General features: G+C 36.2%; 1 protein-coding gene across 10 annotated transcripts in view; it reads right to left on the bottom strand.

The window, feature by feature from the left end:
- The window catches only part of dock7 (dedicator of cytokinesis 7), a 63,832-nt gene that overhangs the window by 46,083 nt on the left and 2,789 nt on the right, over positions 1–14,960 (bottom strand). For all 10 annotated transcript variants that reach the window (XM_066664637.1, XM_066664635.1, XM_066664634.1 and 7 more), the window contains exons 2-14: positions 10,364–10,466; positions 9,473–9,648; positions 6,585–6,653; positions 5,277–5,406; positions 4,934–5,146; positions 4,613–4,698; positions 4,443–4,509; positions 3,683–3,832; positions 3,269–3,349; positions 2,965–3,127; positions 2,303–2,445; positions 1,923–2,016; positions 783–945 (exon numbers count right to left, since the gene is read on the bottom strand). In XM_066664637.1, the coding sequence (XP_066520734.1) occupies positions 783–945; positions 1,923–2,016; positions 2,303–2,445; positions 2,965–3,127; positions 3,269–3,349; positions 3,683–3,832; positions 4,443–4,509; positions 4,613–4,698; positions 4,934–5,146; positions 5,277–5,406; positions 6,585–6,653; positions 9,473–9,648; positions 10,364–10,466 (1,638 nt within the window). The remainder of the gene's footprint in view (positions 1–782; positions 946–1,922; positions 2,017–2,302; positions 2,446–2,964; positions 3,128–3,268; positions 3,350–3,682; positions 3,833–4,442; positions 4,510–4,612; positions 4,699–4,933; positions 5,147–5,276; positions 5,407–6,584; positions 6,654–9,472; positions 9,649–10,363; positions 10,467–14,960) is intronic.

Consider the following 14,960-nt stretch of genomic DNA (forward strand, 5'->3'; position numbering starts at 1 on the left):
CCTATACTAGCTATTTGGATCAGTCAGGTCGTGCATCAAACCTGCAGCAAAGACCATGCAGTTAGCCAAAATCATTAGGTGTTTTACAGTGAAACCAACATATTGGGTTTTAAACTTAGTAATTGCATCAGTGATCATTTACAACCCACTGGGACAAATACAACAAAGATCCACAGATAAATCTACCATACATTACGATAAATACCAGACTGTTTTTTATTCATGTTATTTGTGCAATTGATGACCACATTCTCAAAGAGCTCATGTTAGTTTCAAATGGAGTAGTACATAAAGTGTATGTACTCAAGTCACTTATTTAGTTAATACAAGCTACCTGTCAATTTCCACACTGACTAAAAACTTTTGTTATTTAAAGTACTTGCGGCCAAAGCTCCAGCATGTCTCACTAGTTCTCAATAAATATAGCATGTTCAGACCACATTGCTCTGATGAAGCAGAATTACTACAAACACTTGAGATCAATTAGAACTAATAGCCCTTTAAAACTAATACAAAATGATGCAGTATGGATCCCAACACACACACAAAACACTGCTCATATTATTAGAAACCACCAGGAGCTCCATAGCAAATATTTAACATACCACTACAACCATCCATGTAACAATCTGGCACTCCTTAGCCACCACCTAAAATACCATAGCCGCCACCTAAAATACCATAGCAACTGCCATATATATATATATATATATATATATATATATATATATATATATATATATATATATATATTTATATTTATATTCAAATGACCCTGGTACCTGTATGTGGTGTTGGGTACATAGATGTCTCTGGCTGGGAACTCCAGGATCTCCCTGGTTGGCCGCACTCTGCTGTCTGGATAAGGCTTAACCTGAAGTAGCTCTGGGGTCAGACAGTAATGAGGGTTCTCAGGTGCTGGAGAAATGTCAATTTTCAGCTGGGCTGTAAAAAAGCATAATAAGTATGTGATAACAATATTCAGTTGAAAGTTATTAATTGATAAAAAAAAAAAAACAAGCAAGTGTCCATGCTTAAAAATAACAGATGTGCACATATGGTTACATGTCTTCAGTAAATAAAACATAAGATGATTCACCTCTGTTTTCGTATCTAAGAACAGAGTAGTGCTAAACTGAGATAATAATTTCCTCAGATCAATTCTATACGTTGGTATCTTCTCCAAGCTCATAATAGTCTCACTCAAGACATTTTGTCGCCTGTAGTCTATGCAAAAAGACAAGAAGGCTCAAATAAAATGGTCCTGAACAACTTAATAGCTTTAAAGTGAAAGGCTGTAAGGAGTGTAGTTAATTAGCAATCTATATTCTACGTTGACATTAAATAACCTGAATGATTTAATAAGTTACTATTTAACAACCTGGTTCATTTGTTACTTGTGAAAGAGAAACACTTCAATTCAATTGTTAAATCTATTACAATTGTAGGTTCCGTTTAAATTTAATTTTGTTATAATTACTGAAATAATTTTACCTACTTTTTTATTACTTTTATTATTTTGTTATTACTTCTTATATTTTTAGCTCTCATTCTCACTTATAACTTTTATCCTTACATATATACTAGCTTTTATTTTTAACTGTTTAAAATTCTTAACCATTCAGCACTTTTGCCAGCTCCTGTAATCCTTACAAAATGCTTTATATATAAAGTTGACTTGACTAAAACTGGCTGATCTGTTGTCATTGGAATTTCACTCACATAAAATCACTAAGTAATCAAGAGCTTCTAAAAAGGGTACAATTCTTCTTTCTGACCTAGACGTCCTCAGCCTTAAACTATTTCCTTCCCGTCAGAAGACAGCTCTAGTGCACCTCCAGGTAAGTTAAGAAAGAGTAAAGTGCCATTAAGCAGGTCAACTACAGGATGACTTCTGTTTAACTGTGATAGTGGGCTTTTACCTGTGATAGGTCTGAGTCTGCGTAACACTGAAGAAGGCCGTCTCATGTCAGCCAAGAATTTATACAAATCCTCATCACTTAATCGATCGCCCTCCTAGAACAAACAGAAGCAAAAATTATGATAAGCCATTCATTAAAAGTTTCAGATTTCACACCCTGACAGATTTGGAAAAAGCTGCTCGGCAGTGTAATAAGAATATTCAAAGCAAAAGCTGTATACTAGTCAATACTATACTATTTTAACTTTCTTTTTTATAGTTTTTGACTTTCTTTTTTTGTTTCCATTAAGAATTTAACTCAGTTTTGCCTCCTAACACAGTTTATCAAGAGTCTTAAAGACTCACCAGGATTTGGAGTAGGGTGAAGGGGTAAAGTCTGACCTGTTTGAAGAAGTTTGTGACTGTGAGTGTAGCAGGTCTAAAGCCAGTAAGATTGCAGGACTCATCTCCACTGGTGGTCCGTTCCAAAGAGCGACGACCAACAATGCTGGAGTTCCTCCGTTCTGACCAGGAACCTTTCCGCTCTGCATAGATTAGTACATTTCAGCCAGCACCAAGATGGTTTATTGTCTGATTATACACAATAATATCACTACATTTTAGTAATAAAACAATAAATATATAATATATATAAGTTTTCTGATCAAGAGACAATGAGATTTTGTGTTATGTATAGGATATCTGTATATCTAATACAGAAATAAAACAAAATCTTGATCCAAGTCATGTACACCTGAAAAAGTGAGAACACTGCTACGTACTGAGTTTTTAATCTCTCTCTATAAAACATGACTATGCAACTATAGTACAAACTGTTAACAAAAGCTAATTATATATTAAAGCATTATAAAAAACACTATATACAGATATTTGGCATAACACACATATTCTAGCAATTATTTTAGCACATAAATTCAGTGAGAAGTGATGTAGGGTCCTTTTCAACAACACTACCTATACAGTCATTTTCATGTATAACATGCCAGGTGAATAATGGTATGGGCACATCACAGTGCTGTTTAAAAGCTGTTTAACAGACTGACCTGGCAGTCCCATTTCTAACTCTGTGTCTCTCTCCAGACTGCCAGCACTGTTCACTATGTTCATCAGGTGAATGGCTGTCCAGGCAAAGGGCATCCTGTAGCGTCCAAGCCGCTGACAGAACTGCTCTGATTGACTGCGCAGCTTCTCCAGCTTCTCCTTATTCTAAATGGCACATAAAGAAATCTATTCTTTCACATTTACAGTAGTAGTGGTGAACAAATAACACAGTAACAAATAAAGGATCTCATTCAGTCATAGTAATGCAAAGGACAATACATGTATTTTGGTAATAAAGAGATTTACTTTGGCTGCATCTGACTCTTTGAAGACCATGTAAGGCTCTGCACATTCCCCAATGTCTCCCTGTTGTAAGACCTTTTCAAGCTACACAGACACAAATCCGAGACCATCATCAACATCAAAAACACTACTACTATTACTACTACTACTACTACTAATAATAATAATAATAATAATAATAACAACACAGTTGTATGTAAATAAATGTAACACCCTTGCTTTGTTGCTTTTAATTTAAACTTATGGAGTGGTCAAAACATGCAATTACTTGATACAAAAACTGTAATTTTTCATTAAAGCATACTGCACACACAATAATAATCTGAATCTGCTTCCACTACTATAATAGTGTATATTAATATATAGTATATAATAATATAATATAATGTGCCGAGCAGCTCAGGTAATGTGCCTGACCTTGATAACTAGGAAAACATCTTGGGAGGGGTAGGTGATGGAGAAGATGGCGGAACGAGCCAGGGTGGAGATAGCAGCTGACTGGATGTGAGGACGCAACATAGACTTGATCTGTTCTGAGTTCAGATCAAAGAAAAAGTTCTCTGATATCTGATGTAAAAGAGAGAAAAGTAATGCGTTAGTAATTAATAACAAGATCTGAGGTAAAAGCTTCTATTAAAAGGTGAATGCTACCCTCTAGTGTTAGACATTAGAGAAGCATGGTTAAAGCACAGTATTCATAGTGATGCAACAAAAGAATGTGTACTTATATTTTTCTGTACAAAGCCAGTAAACGGATATATTTCCTTATCCTGATCAGAAGTGATTTTATTCAGAAGTGATTTTTTTGCCTCAAAGCATGGATTTTTCTCCCGTTTCTGTCAAATTAACCACTAAAATATTTTATTTAACAAATATATTATTTTGCAAATTAACTGTATAGTGTACCATGTAGGTTGTAGTATATAATTGTTTTGGTCTGTATATCAAAAAAGAAAAAAATGCGCCACTTGCCAATTACTTATAGATTTCTTAATCTTAAATACAGCATACACTGAAATGAGGGAAATGAAATAATACATAAAATGTGAATCTGACCCACAGTTTAAGCTTTTACATAATGCTTCCACTGTCCGTTACAGTAAAACACAATCTTGGTTAAGGTCAATTTTAAAGACGTTTGTAAAAGCCTCCAAGATTTTAAACAGCAAAAGCTTACCTTTTTCTTTTCCTTGGCATCGTATAAGGCCAAACTTGCAAATATTGGCTCAATTTCTATCTCAAACCTTTAAAGAGAGTGCAGAGTGTCAGCAGAAAGCAGCAGTTAATATTGGATTATAGTGATGAGTAAAGTAAGGGGAAGCTTTTAAGTCACTGTCCTCCACTTACTTCAGGGACAAGCACTTGACAAGCAGCCTCTGGCCGAAATGTTCTTTAGGGACATCAGGTACGCAGTGACGTTCAATCGGCTCCTCCTTAAGAAAAGAAAGACAGATTTACACTAAGTAACATCAAAGGCATTGCAGTTAAACACACACACACACCAGAATTAGCCATAATTTTATGACCACTTCCTTGATTCTAAACTCACTCTCCATTCTCTAAGCTCCACAATCCATAGGAACACTACATTCGACAATTACAGAAACACACACACAAACACAGTTTTTAAAATGCATCAGTAGTAAGTGTAAATGTACAGTGTCACACCTCGTCTAGAGCAGGGTAAAGAGCAAAGAGCTCTCGATGGCGGTTGGATTTGCGCTGGTCCTCATTGTGCCGGTCAATCTCCTCATTCGGGAGTCTGTCCAGCAGATGAGCCAGCAGAGCATCTGGCTGAGAGTTCTTCAGATCAAATATACTACAAGCCCAACTCCCACGAGGAGTGTCATCTATAGACATGGACCTGCGCTTCAGATCATCCTAAAGGACAAATGTATAGAAAAGATTTGTACTAGAAATACATGAGCATCTGAATTACTTCTGCCTTCGTCTCTGTGACAGATCAGAGATATAAGCCCAGTATGAACATATAGATTCTACAGAGACTTACCTGATCATCCTGATAGCTGCTGTGTTCTGGTAACTCATCTGATTCAAAGACCTGCTTGGGTAAACCTCTCTGCCTCTCCTTCTGCTTATCTAAAGTGTTGGGATTAAAGCCTGTACCCAGCTTATGGTACCTGTGACATAAGTTTAAAATTTGCAATAGAAATATTTAATAACCTTCAAGCATATAACCATCAACTTTCATCAGGTACCTCTCTGAGGGGTCAGCGAGAATGTAGGGGAATCATCAAACTATTAGACACCAGCTCACAAAAACTGAAACTGACAACCCATGCAATTAATCTCTAAAGTTCAGTCTCTCAAAGATGGAAGCTGCTTATCTGACAGAAACAGGTTTGGTGGTTAACAAGGCTTTGTGTAGCAGTTAGGAGCCCCATTGTTTTTTTATCTCTTAATTAACTGAGGAAAACTTTTGAACTTTTGAAACAAAAAAGTAGCATTTAATTTGATGGTGCTTCTAATTCTGTACAAATAACACCCCTTTCATGAAGTTACTGATTACAAATATCCAAACAATTCAAATGATTTGATTTATTCAGGAAATCACAATTAGATTAAAAGTGAAAGTACAATTCATGTCATTTTGATATAACCTCCCTGTTTTGACTGGGTGAACCCTTTCACTCGAACACAGCAGTAGGATTTGTAATCCAACCCTCATGATTAGGCTATAAACAGACCTCTAACTGTGAGAGAGACTGTCTACACTGCTACCACTGCTCAGCCATGTAACAGACATTTTACTATCAGACCACTATCTCTGTTAAAATTTAAAGAGCCGAGCAGCTCTTACAAGCCACAGAAAGTAACACGGCCTACAAGCAGGTAAGAGTACGCACCAACACCCCAGGTTAAATAACAGTAGATCACTGGCCCTCTATTATTAAGCACAAATGGTGTGTAATTAAGGAACTAAAATCTAAGGCATATCAGCTCACGCCTTTACTACAAAAACTGAAACATGACCTTTTGTGGGAAATGCAAGGGTTTTAAAGAAATAAAAGGAGAACTGGAAAGCAGTCTTCTGTTTAAAGGCACATGGTACATTTATATATATATATATATATATATATATAAAAAAATTAAAAAATTAAATAATACTTGACTAAGTTTCTCAGAAGAGCACTTCTAGATAACCTGCAGGAAAGATCATCCAACATGATACTCACTCCACCTCTGTGTACTGAGCTTTTTAATATATTTGTCTTGTACACAAACCCATGTGAAAGCTGAAACAAACAATTTGATGGTTTAAAAAAAAAAACACTGCAAAGAAAGCTGACTTTCTTACTTGCGACTGACAACTGCCCAATCCTCGGTGTAAGATCTGGTACAGTCTCGGACGTGAGCATCATTGTCTCTGAAAAGCAAATAAAATAAATCCCATGGATATCATAGTAACAAACACTTAATTTTCTCTCAAAAATGAACAAAGGGCAGCTGGCTAGCTTCTTATTCATTTATAGTAATAACAACTAGAACAACTAGAACAACTAGGCATAACACTTTTTTTTTCTTTTCCAGTGTCAATATTGACATTAAAACCTTGAGTACTGACTGTCACCAATGTAGCAATTTTACTGCTAAATTTTAAAATGAGTTTTTAAGCACACTACTTCATATGAGCATCAAAAGATAAGTACTCAAACATTCTACCACCCCAAAAGAAGAAATACACAGTTAGCTTTAGGACATCACATAGTGTGTGCTAGATTTTTCACAGGATTGAATCAGATTCATTCAGTGTCTCCCCTCCCATATACAGTGCATAGTGCAGCCATTTGTTTTAGTTTTGCTGACATTAGCTCAATACTTCTACCCAGGATATTATGTACACAAAAGTGGCACAAATAACATTTTGCATATAAAGTGCCCATTATCTCTAATTTATAGGCCAAAACATGAAGAGTTCTAAATTATAGGTCAAGCGTTCAGGTTCTAATTACTTTCTCATCCTTAAAGGGCTCATTACAAGTCTGCCTTTTTGTTTTGATAGGCAATGCTTTTAGGGTTCCTCTCTATATTATAGCTTATTTTCTGATCTTAACACTGAACACAATACCATGTTTTACCATATGGGTTATTATAAGGTTAGACTGCAACTTTACAAAAGAAAATATTATAAACAAATACAGCTTAATATAGAGAACCCAATTCAGTTAATGATAATTGAAATGAATATGAACCTAGGGGAGAAAAAACACAATTTAGCAGTATTACAGTAGGTTATGGGCTGAGAGGAAAGTGTTATGGTCTGCACTCTGGAAATGCAGAGAATCAGGACACGGAAGCTCCCAAACTAAAGATAACATCAGATTCTATTGAAAGACACAAATAATAATGCATGGGAAGTAATGCAATAAACATAATAGAAAATAGCGTGAGAAGAACCAGAATAAACAAGACTGAGTAGAGCTGGGAAAGGATTTGAATGAAATAAGTTCTGCTAAGGGAAAACCATTAGACTAATCCCAAAAGACTAATGGATTTAAAAGACTGAATTTACTTAATATAACTGTCATTTACACTGACAGTAATACAGAGCTTCTTGACTAAGTAGCATGACAAGATTTTAAACTTAAGCATTTAAAACTACACACAGTTTAAAACTGAACCCACTCTACAGCCCTTATTTACTTAAAACTCAACTGAAAACACAAGCACGAAGCCTGAAAAGTCTCACCATAACAGATTTAAAATAGCACAGCATTGGTGTGTAATTATGGGTGTTCCACCCCTAACAGCCATGGTTTTCTATGGGATCATTTTTTACACAATCCGAAGTTCAACATTTTTCAGTGGAATTCTGTCTGCCCTGTGCCACTGAAAGGGACAGGGTTATAAACATGTCTCAGCATGTCCCTGTCGTCATGGGTTCTGCAAAGATTCTGTATATTTTCACTGTAGAATAAAGTTAATCCAGTCTGACTGGCTGCACTCACTTGTGGAGGAAGGAAGTATTACATTACAACCCTTCATATACCTCTCCCTTTCCATTTATCTTAAATGTCTGACTTCAAAACAGATTCCCTTTTATTAGAAACTCTTCTCCTTCAAAACATTAACCCTGTGCAAATTCAGATACTAGATTTCATTTTTCACCCCATGATATCCAGATATCCTCATGACTGTTGATACACTGATCAGCAGCAAGATTAGAACCACTTGCACAGATAACACAATGATGTGCAAGGGTACAAAGGGATCCTCAAATGCACATGTTGCCTTTAGCCACTCCCCTTGCACCTCAGTGAGTTTTGTCCACCCATAAACCAGTTCTTGTTCTTCAGTTCACCAGTTCTCTTTCCTTGTCCCACATTTGACAGGTTCCAGCCTGTGTTGCTGAAACACCCCACAAGACCTACTGTTTTGGATACACTCCAACCAGACAATTTTGTCTGCAATTTGGCCCTTGTCAAAGTCATACAGAGTTTTTCCTGCTTTCACACAGAGCTCAGATTTATCCTTCTTTCAATACACCTATTTCAAGAGCTGACTCTTCACTTGATCCCATTAAGCATCAGTGTGACGCAATACTCACGTCATAATCTTGCGGCTGATTTCTGTAATTTGAGCATTCATAGAAATTGCATTTGAGGCACTGTTCCACTGACCCAAAATGTACTTATATGAATAAAAATATGTCACAGAATAAGCCAATTTTATATTCAATATATGGGAAACAAGACATATACAATTTTTAGAGGCATGAATGCCACCAGAAAATCAAGGGGCTGCAGCACATTTTGGAAAAATTCCCAATTGGGCTTTAAAGTTTGAATGTGCAAAGTCATTGTCTTTATTGAAGTGTTGGACAAACATATCACTAACTCTGATCGGTTCTATGGAATACCTGATGTCAGCCAAACAATGTCATGCCCAACTCAAATCCAGTCAAAGAATGTTTATAAAATATTTAAATAAATTTATAAAGCAACATTTGTCTATTTCTTTTTGTACTAAACAAATAATAGTAAACATAATTTACATAAAATAGGTGGTTTTGGTTCTTTTGGAAATAATTAGGTCATGTTGGCTAAATATGAACATCTACTGTCAAAATCTAGCTTTATCTTTGCCTCTCAAATGTATCCATATTGTGAAGCCATACATTAAGAGGCAGAAAATACCCAAACATCCAGAGATCTCATACACACACACACACACACAGATACACACCCCTCCTCTGGAACTGCCTGACCCAGTGTACGACATTCTCTGGGCATGTAAAGCACTTCAATATCATCTGGTGGGAACTCAATCAGGTCTCTTAGGGGTCCCGATTCTATGACGGGGGGATGTGTGATCAAATACTCCTCAAAGTCCACTGGCTCCACTGGCTCAGTTAGCGGGACCTACAGACAGTGAAGAAAGAAAAATAAAACTTTACAATCCCCTCTGAACTTATAACCACTTCATCACCTCCTTCTGCCTTGAACCCTGACTTTCAATGTCTCCAAAAACGCCTTGTTATACCATGTACAAAAACAAAGAAAAAAATGTCTGTTGAAGTGACCACTATTCTTTAAAAGAGCATTGGCCCTATTTCAAGAGTAATGGGCATTATGCAGAGGATATTTGAAGGAGTTTTACTCACATCTGTGCTGAAGTTACTCTACAAATAACTGCACAAGTTCAAAAGGCCTTGTGGGAGGCGGTTACAATACAGACTGGACAACACAGAGGTAGCATGCTTTTGAAGTCATATCTGCAATCCTGAAGTGATGTAACAACTAACTAAGCCCGTTGTTCTGGAAGGCAAGTCATTTTAACATTGACACATGAATTCATCACTTCAAGGCATCAGTACCAATACCAGTACAGTATTAAAAATAGAAATGCCCAGATCATAAAACACGACGTACGAGCTACCTAAAAGATCATTTAATATATATTCATTATAAAATATATACACAATAATTTAATATGAAGGAATATTTTAACAGTTCAGGAATACTGAATGAGTAATTATAAAATAATAATAATAATAAATAAATAAATAAATAAATAAATATCAGAGGAAAATATAGAAAATACAGTTTTCACAGATTTTTGATGTGTTGTACTCACAGAGTTGTTCGCTGTATGGCCACCTACATTAAGGTTTTTTAGGAGCTGAGGGGAACCTCCATACTGACCAGCAATCTGCTTCCTCACTTCAGCAGCTACAGTCCTGAGCAGCAAATCGACAGAGTAAATGTTAGTTAAATAGTTAAAGAGAAATTGTACAGGCCTGAACGATCGGACAGATAATCAACCCTCGAAGTTTTGCCACTTCCAGCTAAGCACAATCAACCCTTATGATCCATTGTTTAAGTATGGGTTTAAACAGTGAGCAGCCTGCATGGGTTACACTAGAAGACAGCTTTCTGAGGAATGTTTATCTGAAAACTACAAAGTTTAATGCTAAAAAAATATCACTGAATTATTTTAAACATACCTGCATCTACAAAGTCTAAATCTATTCATTTCTTTACTGTATTTGTCTGTACAGCATACAATATGCAATACTACATAGGGTTAGTTTTGCTTAAACCTACACAGGGTATTGCCTATAATTCAGCACAATTCAATTTGAAATATAAAATTGAATGTGAAAGGAACTATAGAAACTGAATTAAAATTCAGACTATTCCAAGAGAAAATGATAATACACCTAAGAAGGAATAACCTTTCCCCCCCAGTACACACTCGTTTTGAGGATCTATTTAAAAATCCTAATAATCTACCCATTTTGCCAAGAGCTTAGACTATATCAGAGCTTGCTATTTTTTAGAATTCTAATTAAGTTATAATTGGTCTATATGACCATATATATTCATTCATTGTCTGCAACCACTCGTCCAGTTTTGCGGTGGGTCCGGAGCCTACTCAGAATCACTGGGCGCAAGGCTGACAACATCTACTCAAGTTTAAATCTATACTTTGTGAAACATACTAGCAAATTGTGAAACTGACATACTAATATTGATTTATTAGATATGCATCAATTTTGAATTTTTTGGGCTGATACGAGAAACAATAATTAGCACCTTGAAGTAGCTTATATCAATATTAAAAACCAACAAATCTCTCTTTTTGTAATTAAAGGAAATTTACATTGGACTGTAGCAAAACAAATTCATTTTATTCATATCTGTTCTCTGCAGAAACTGTGAAAAACATCCACACAGCAGACATAGTTTACAGGCATCAGTGCATATGCGCAAGCACAAAAAAAGGTGCCAAGTTATCAGTTGTAATATTGGCTAAAATTCCCATATCGGACTGATATTCACAAAATAAATTCACATATCTGCGAATATTATATCGGTCACCGATATATCAAGTATCACTAATAAAAATGTTATATTTTTAACATTTCAAAATACCCTTTGATAGTTACTTCAGATTGGCAAATATGAAAATTAAACATTCCTAAAACAGTGGTTTCTACCTAGTGTTCAAAACTTCATAAAGATCTCTTTTAAATTTTCAGTAAATAATACCAGTACTCAGTATTATCCAATATTATCTAGCGATATATTTGGAAAATACTGATATAGCAATTTTATAAATACAACACAGCACTAGGTCAAATTTCCTACAAGCCCAATTCCAATGAAGTTGGGACGCTGTGTAAAACATAAATAAAAACAGAATACAATGATTTGCAAATCCTTTTCAAACTAAGTTCATTTGAATACACTACAAAGGCAAGATATTTAATGTTCAAATGAATAAACTTAGTTTTTTTGCAAATATTCACTCATTTTGAATTTGAGGCCTGCAACACATTCCAAGAGTTGAGACAGGCACAACAAAAGACTGGGAAAGTTGAGGAATGCTCAAAAAAGACCTGCTTGGAACTTTCCACAGGTAAACAAGTGAATTAGAAACAGGTGAGCGTCAAGATTGGGTATAAAGGGAGTATCCCCAAAGTGAACTTCTGTTGTCGTATTTTGCACTTCCTAATGCACCACACATTTTCAATGGGAGATAGGTCTGGACTGCAGGCAGCCAGTCTAGTTCCCACACTCTTTTACTATGAAGCTACACTGTTGTAACACATGCAGAATGTGGCTTGGCATTGTCTTGCTGAAATAAGCAGGGACGTCCCTAACAAAGACATTGCTTGGATGGCAACATATGTTGCTCCAAAAACTGTCTGTACCTTTCAAGAATAATGGTGCCTTCACAGATGTGCAAGTTACCCATGCCATGGGCACTAACACACCCCCATACCATCAGAGATGCTGGCTTTTGAACTTTGCAATGATAACAATCCGGACAGTCCTTTTCCTCTTTGGCCCAGAGGACACGACGTCCATGATTTCCAAAAACAATTTAAAATGTGGACTCGTCAGACCACAGGACACTTTTCCACTTTGTGTCAGTCCATTTCTGATGAGCTCGGGCCCAGAGAAGCCGGCAGCGCTTCTGGGTATTGTTGATACATGGCTTTCGTTTTGCATGGTAGAGTTTTAACTTGCACTTGTAGATGGAGTGATGAGCTGTGTTCACTGACAATGGTTTTCTGAAGTGTTCCTGAGCCCATGTGGTAATATCTGTTACAGAATGATGTGGGTTTTTAATGCAGTGCCGCCTGAGGGGTCGAAGGTCAAGGTCACATGCAATGTTGATCATTCTATATTTAGCTCTGAATCTTTTGATGATATTATGAACTGTAGATGATGAAATCCCTAAATTCCCTGTATGCTGCAAATGTTGTTCTTAAACTGTTGGACATTTTGCTCACGCATTTTTTCACAAAGTGAACAACTTTGCTTTTGAATAACTGAGCCCTTCTGGGATGCTCCCTTCTAAGAAACCTGATTGAGCCCTTCGGGGGTGCCATACCCAATCAGGTGTTTTTTGCGCATTCCTCAACTTTCCCAGTCTTTTCTCTCCCAGGCTTCAAATGCAAAATGAGTGAAAATTTGCAAAACAACAATAAAGTTTATCCATTTGAACATTAAATATCTTGTCTTTGTAGTGAATTCAATTGAATTTAGTTTAAAAAGGATTTGCAAATCAATGTATTCTGTTTATATTTTTTTTTACACAACGTCCCAACTTCATTGGGATTGGGGTTGTACATCTAAAACATCCCTACTTCTGAGACATCTAACATATATTATGGAAAAGCATAAGCATTTGCAGGCCTTGTGGCAATTAGTTACCCCTTCTGTTTAATCTAGACAAGTGCAAGTGTCACCCATCCCCCCCAAACACAGCGCGCACACACACATACACACACAGAGAGTTCAGATCAACTAGACACAGACCTTACAGCAAAACAGTTGGGTGACCAGTGTCAAACTCCTTAAAATAACTACAGACAAAACAATAGCCTGAGATAATTAGGAAAGACAAACAAATTCCATGTAGAGAAGAGGGGCTTGTACGGTTAGTTTAATGGTCTGCAAATGTATATCATGATTAGCATGCCTCCTCTGTGATAAGCTTACAGATGACGGCAGTCTTTCCCAAACAGAGGGGGGCATCACACACAGAACCTATCAACAAACTCCTAGTGCCCTTGTTGATTCTGAACAGTACTTTATTTAGACTGGCCAGTTCTTAAAAAGGGTGATTAGCTCAAGTGGCAGATTGCTTACAACACTCTATAGTAATTTCATAGTCTGGACAGTATCTAAAAATGTCCTGGATCAAGACAGTTCAAACAGAACCAGAAAACAATGAACAGGGCTCATTTCAGAAAGTACCCAATTGAGCAAGCAGTAATATTTTTAGTTTCATTCTGACTCCCCAGAATTTATTTGTGCTTCTAGCTGAAACAATGAGTATCTACTGCTTACAATCCCCTTGTTTATATCATGTTCACTTATGTATTTATGACGGAGTGTAATGATCCACAAAACTCATATTCTGATTCTATGCAATATGAACGTTTATCAATACAATACCATAAGCATAAAGCTTATTGTGCTTTATGTTAATGTTTGACTTCTTAGTTGTACATTGTATTGTTGCACTCTGAATACATGGAATAACCAGCAAGTCTATATTACATGACTTTCTGGATTGAAAAAAACAAATCTATTGCAGTAGTTAAAACTAAACTAATACTTAATGCACAACCAAACTGATATGTTCAATCTAACTAATTTATGTTAATGACCCAACGACACACCAGTGAAAAAACAACAAGGCAAAGGGATGTTAGAGATTCTTGTAAACAAAACAAGTGTGCGAGATGTACTTCAAAGCCTTTCGTTCAGGAGAGGATTTGAATCAGAGCTAAATGTATTATATCAAGGCAAGACAACCCACGTCTAATATTCAAATTGACACAGCAGCTAAAGCATAGAAATTGTGAACTGTTATTGTAAAATCATTTGTCAAATACTTGTACACTCCATAGGTTCACATGAGAATGAAAGTAGTTTGCATGCTACTTTGACACCAAAACAACACATCTCTTTAAGACGTTATAATCCCATTGATACTGCTGCACTACCTGACTGGGTCATAGCCAGATAGTACATGAATGCTACAACTACCATACCTGAAAACTATTCTCAGATAAGTCCCTAGTAACGATGTCAGTCAATACTGAAATATTTAACATAAACCATCATTAATCATTATATAAAACCTGAATGGAGCAAGCAACAACCATTTTATTTGAGTAAGATATTGTTCTATGAATGAGCAATTCACT

Source organism: Hoplias malabaricus, chromosome 3 (genome assembly GCF_029633855.1).
Source record: "Hoplias malabaricus isolate fHopMal1 chromosome 3, fHopMal1.hap1, whole genome shotgun sequence".
In the NCBI taxonomy this organism is placed as follows: Eukaryota; Metazoa; Chordata; class Actinopteri; order Characiformes; family Erythrinidae; genus Hoplias; species Hoplias malabaricus.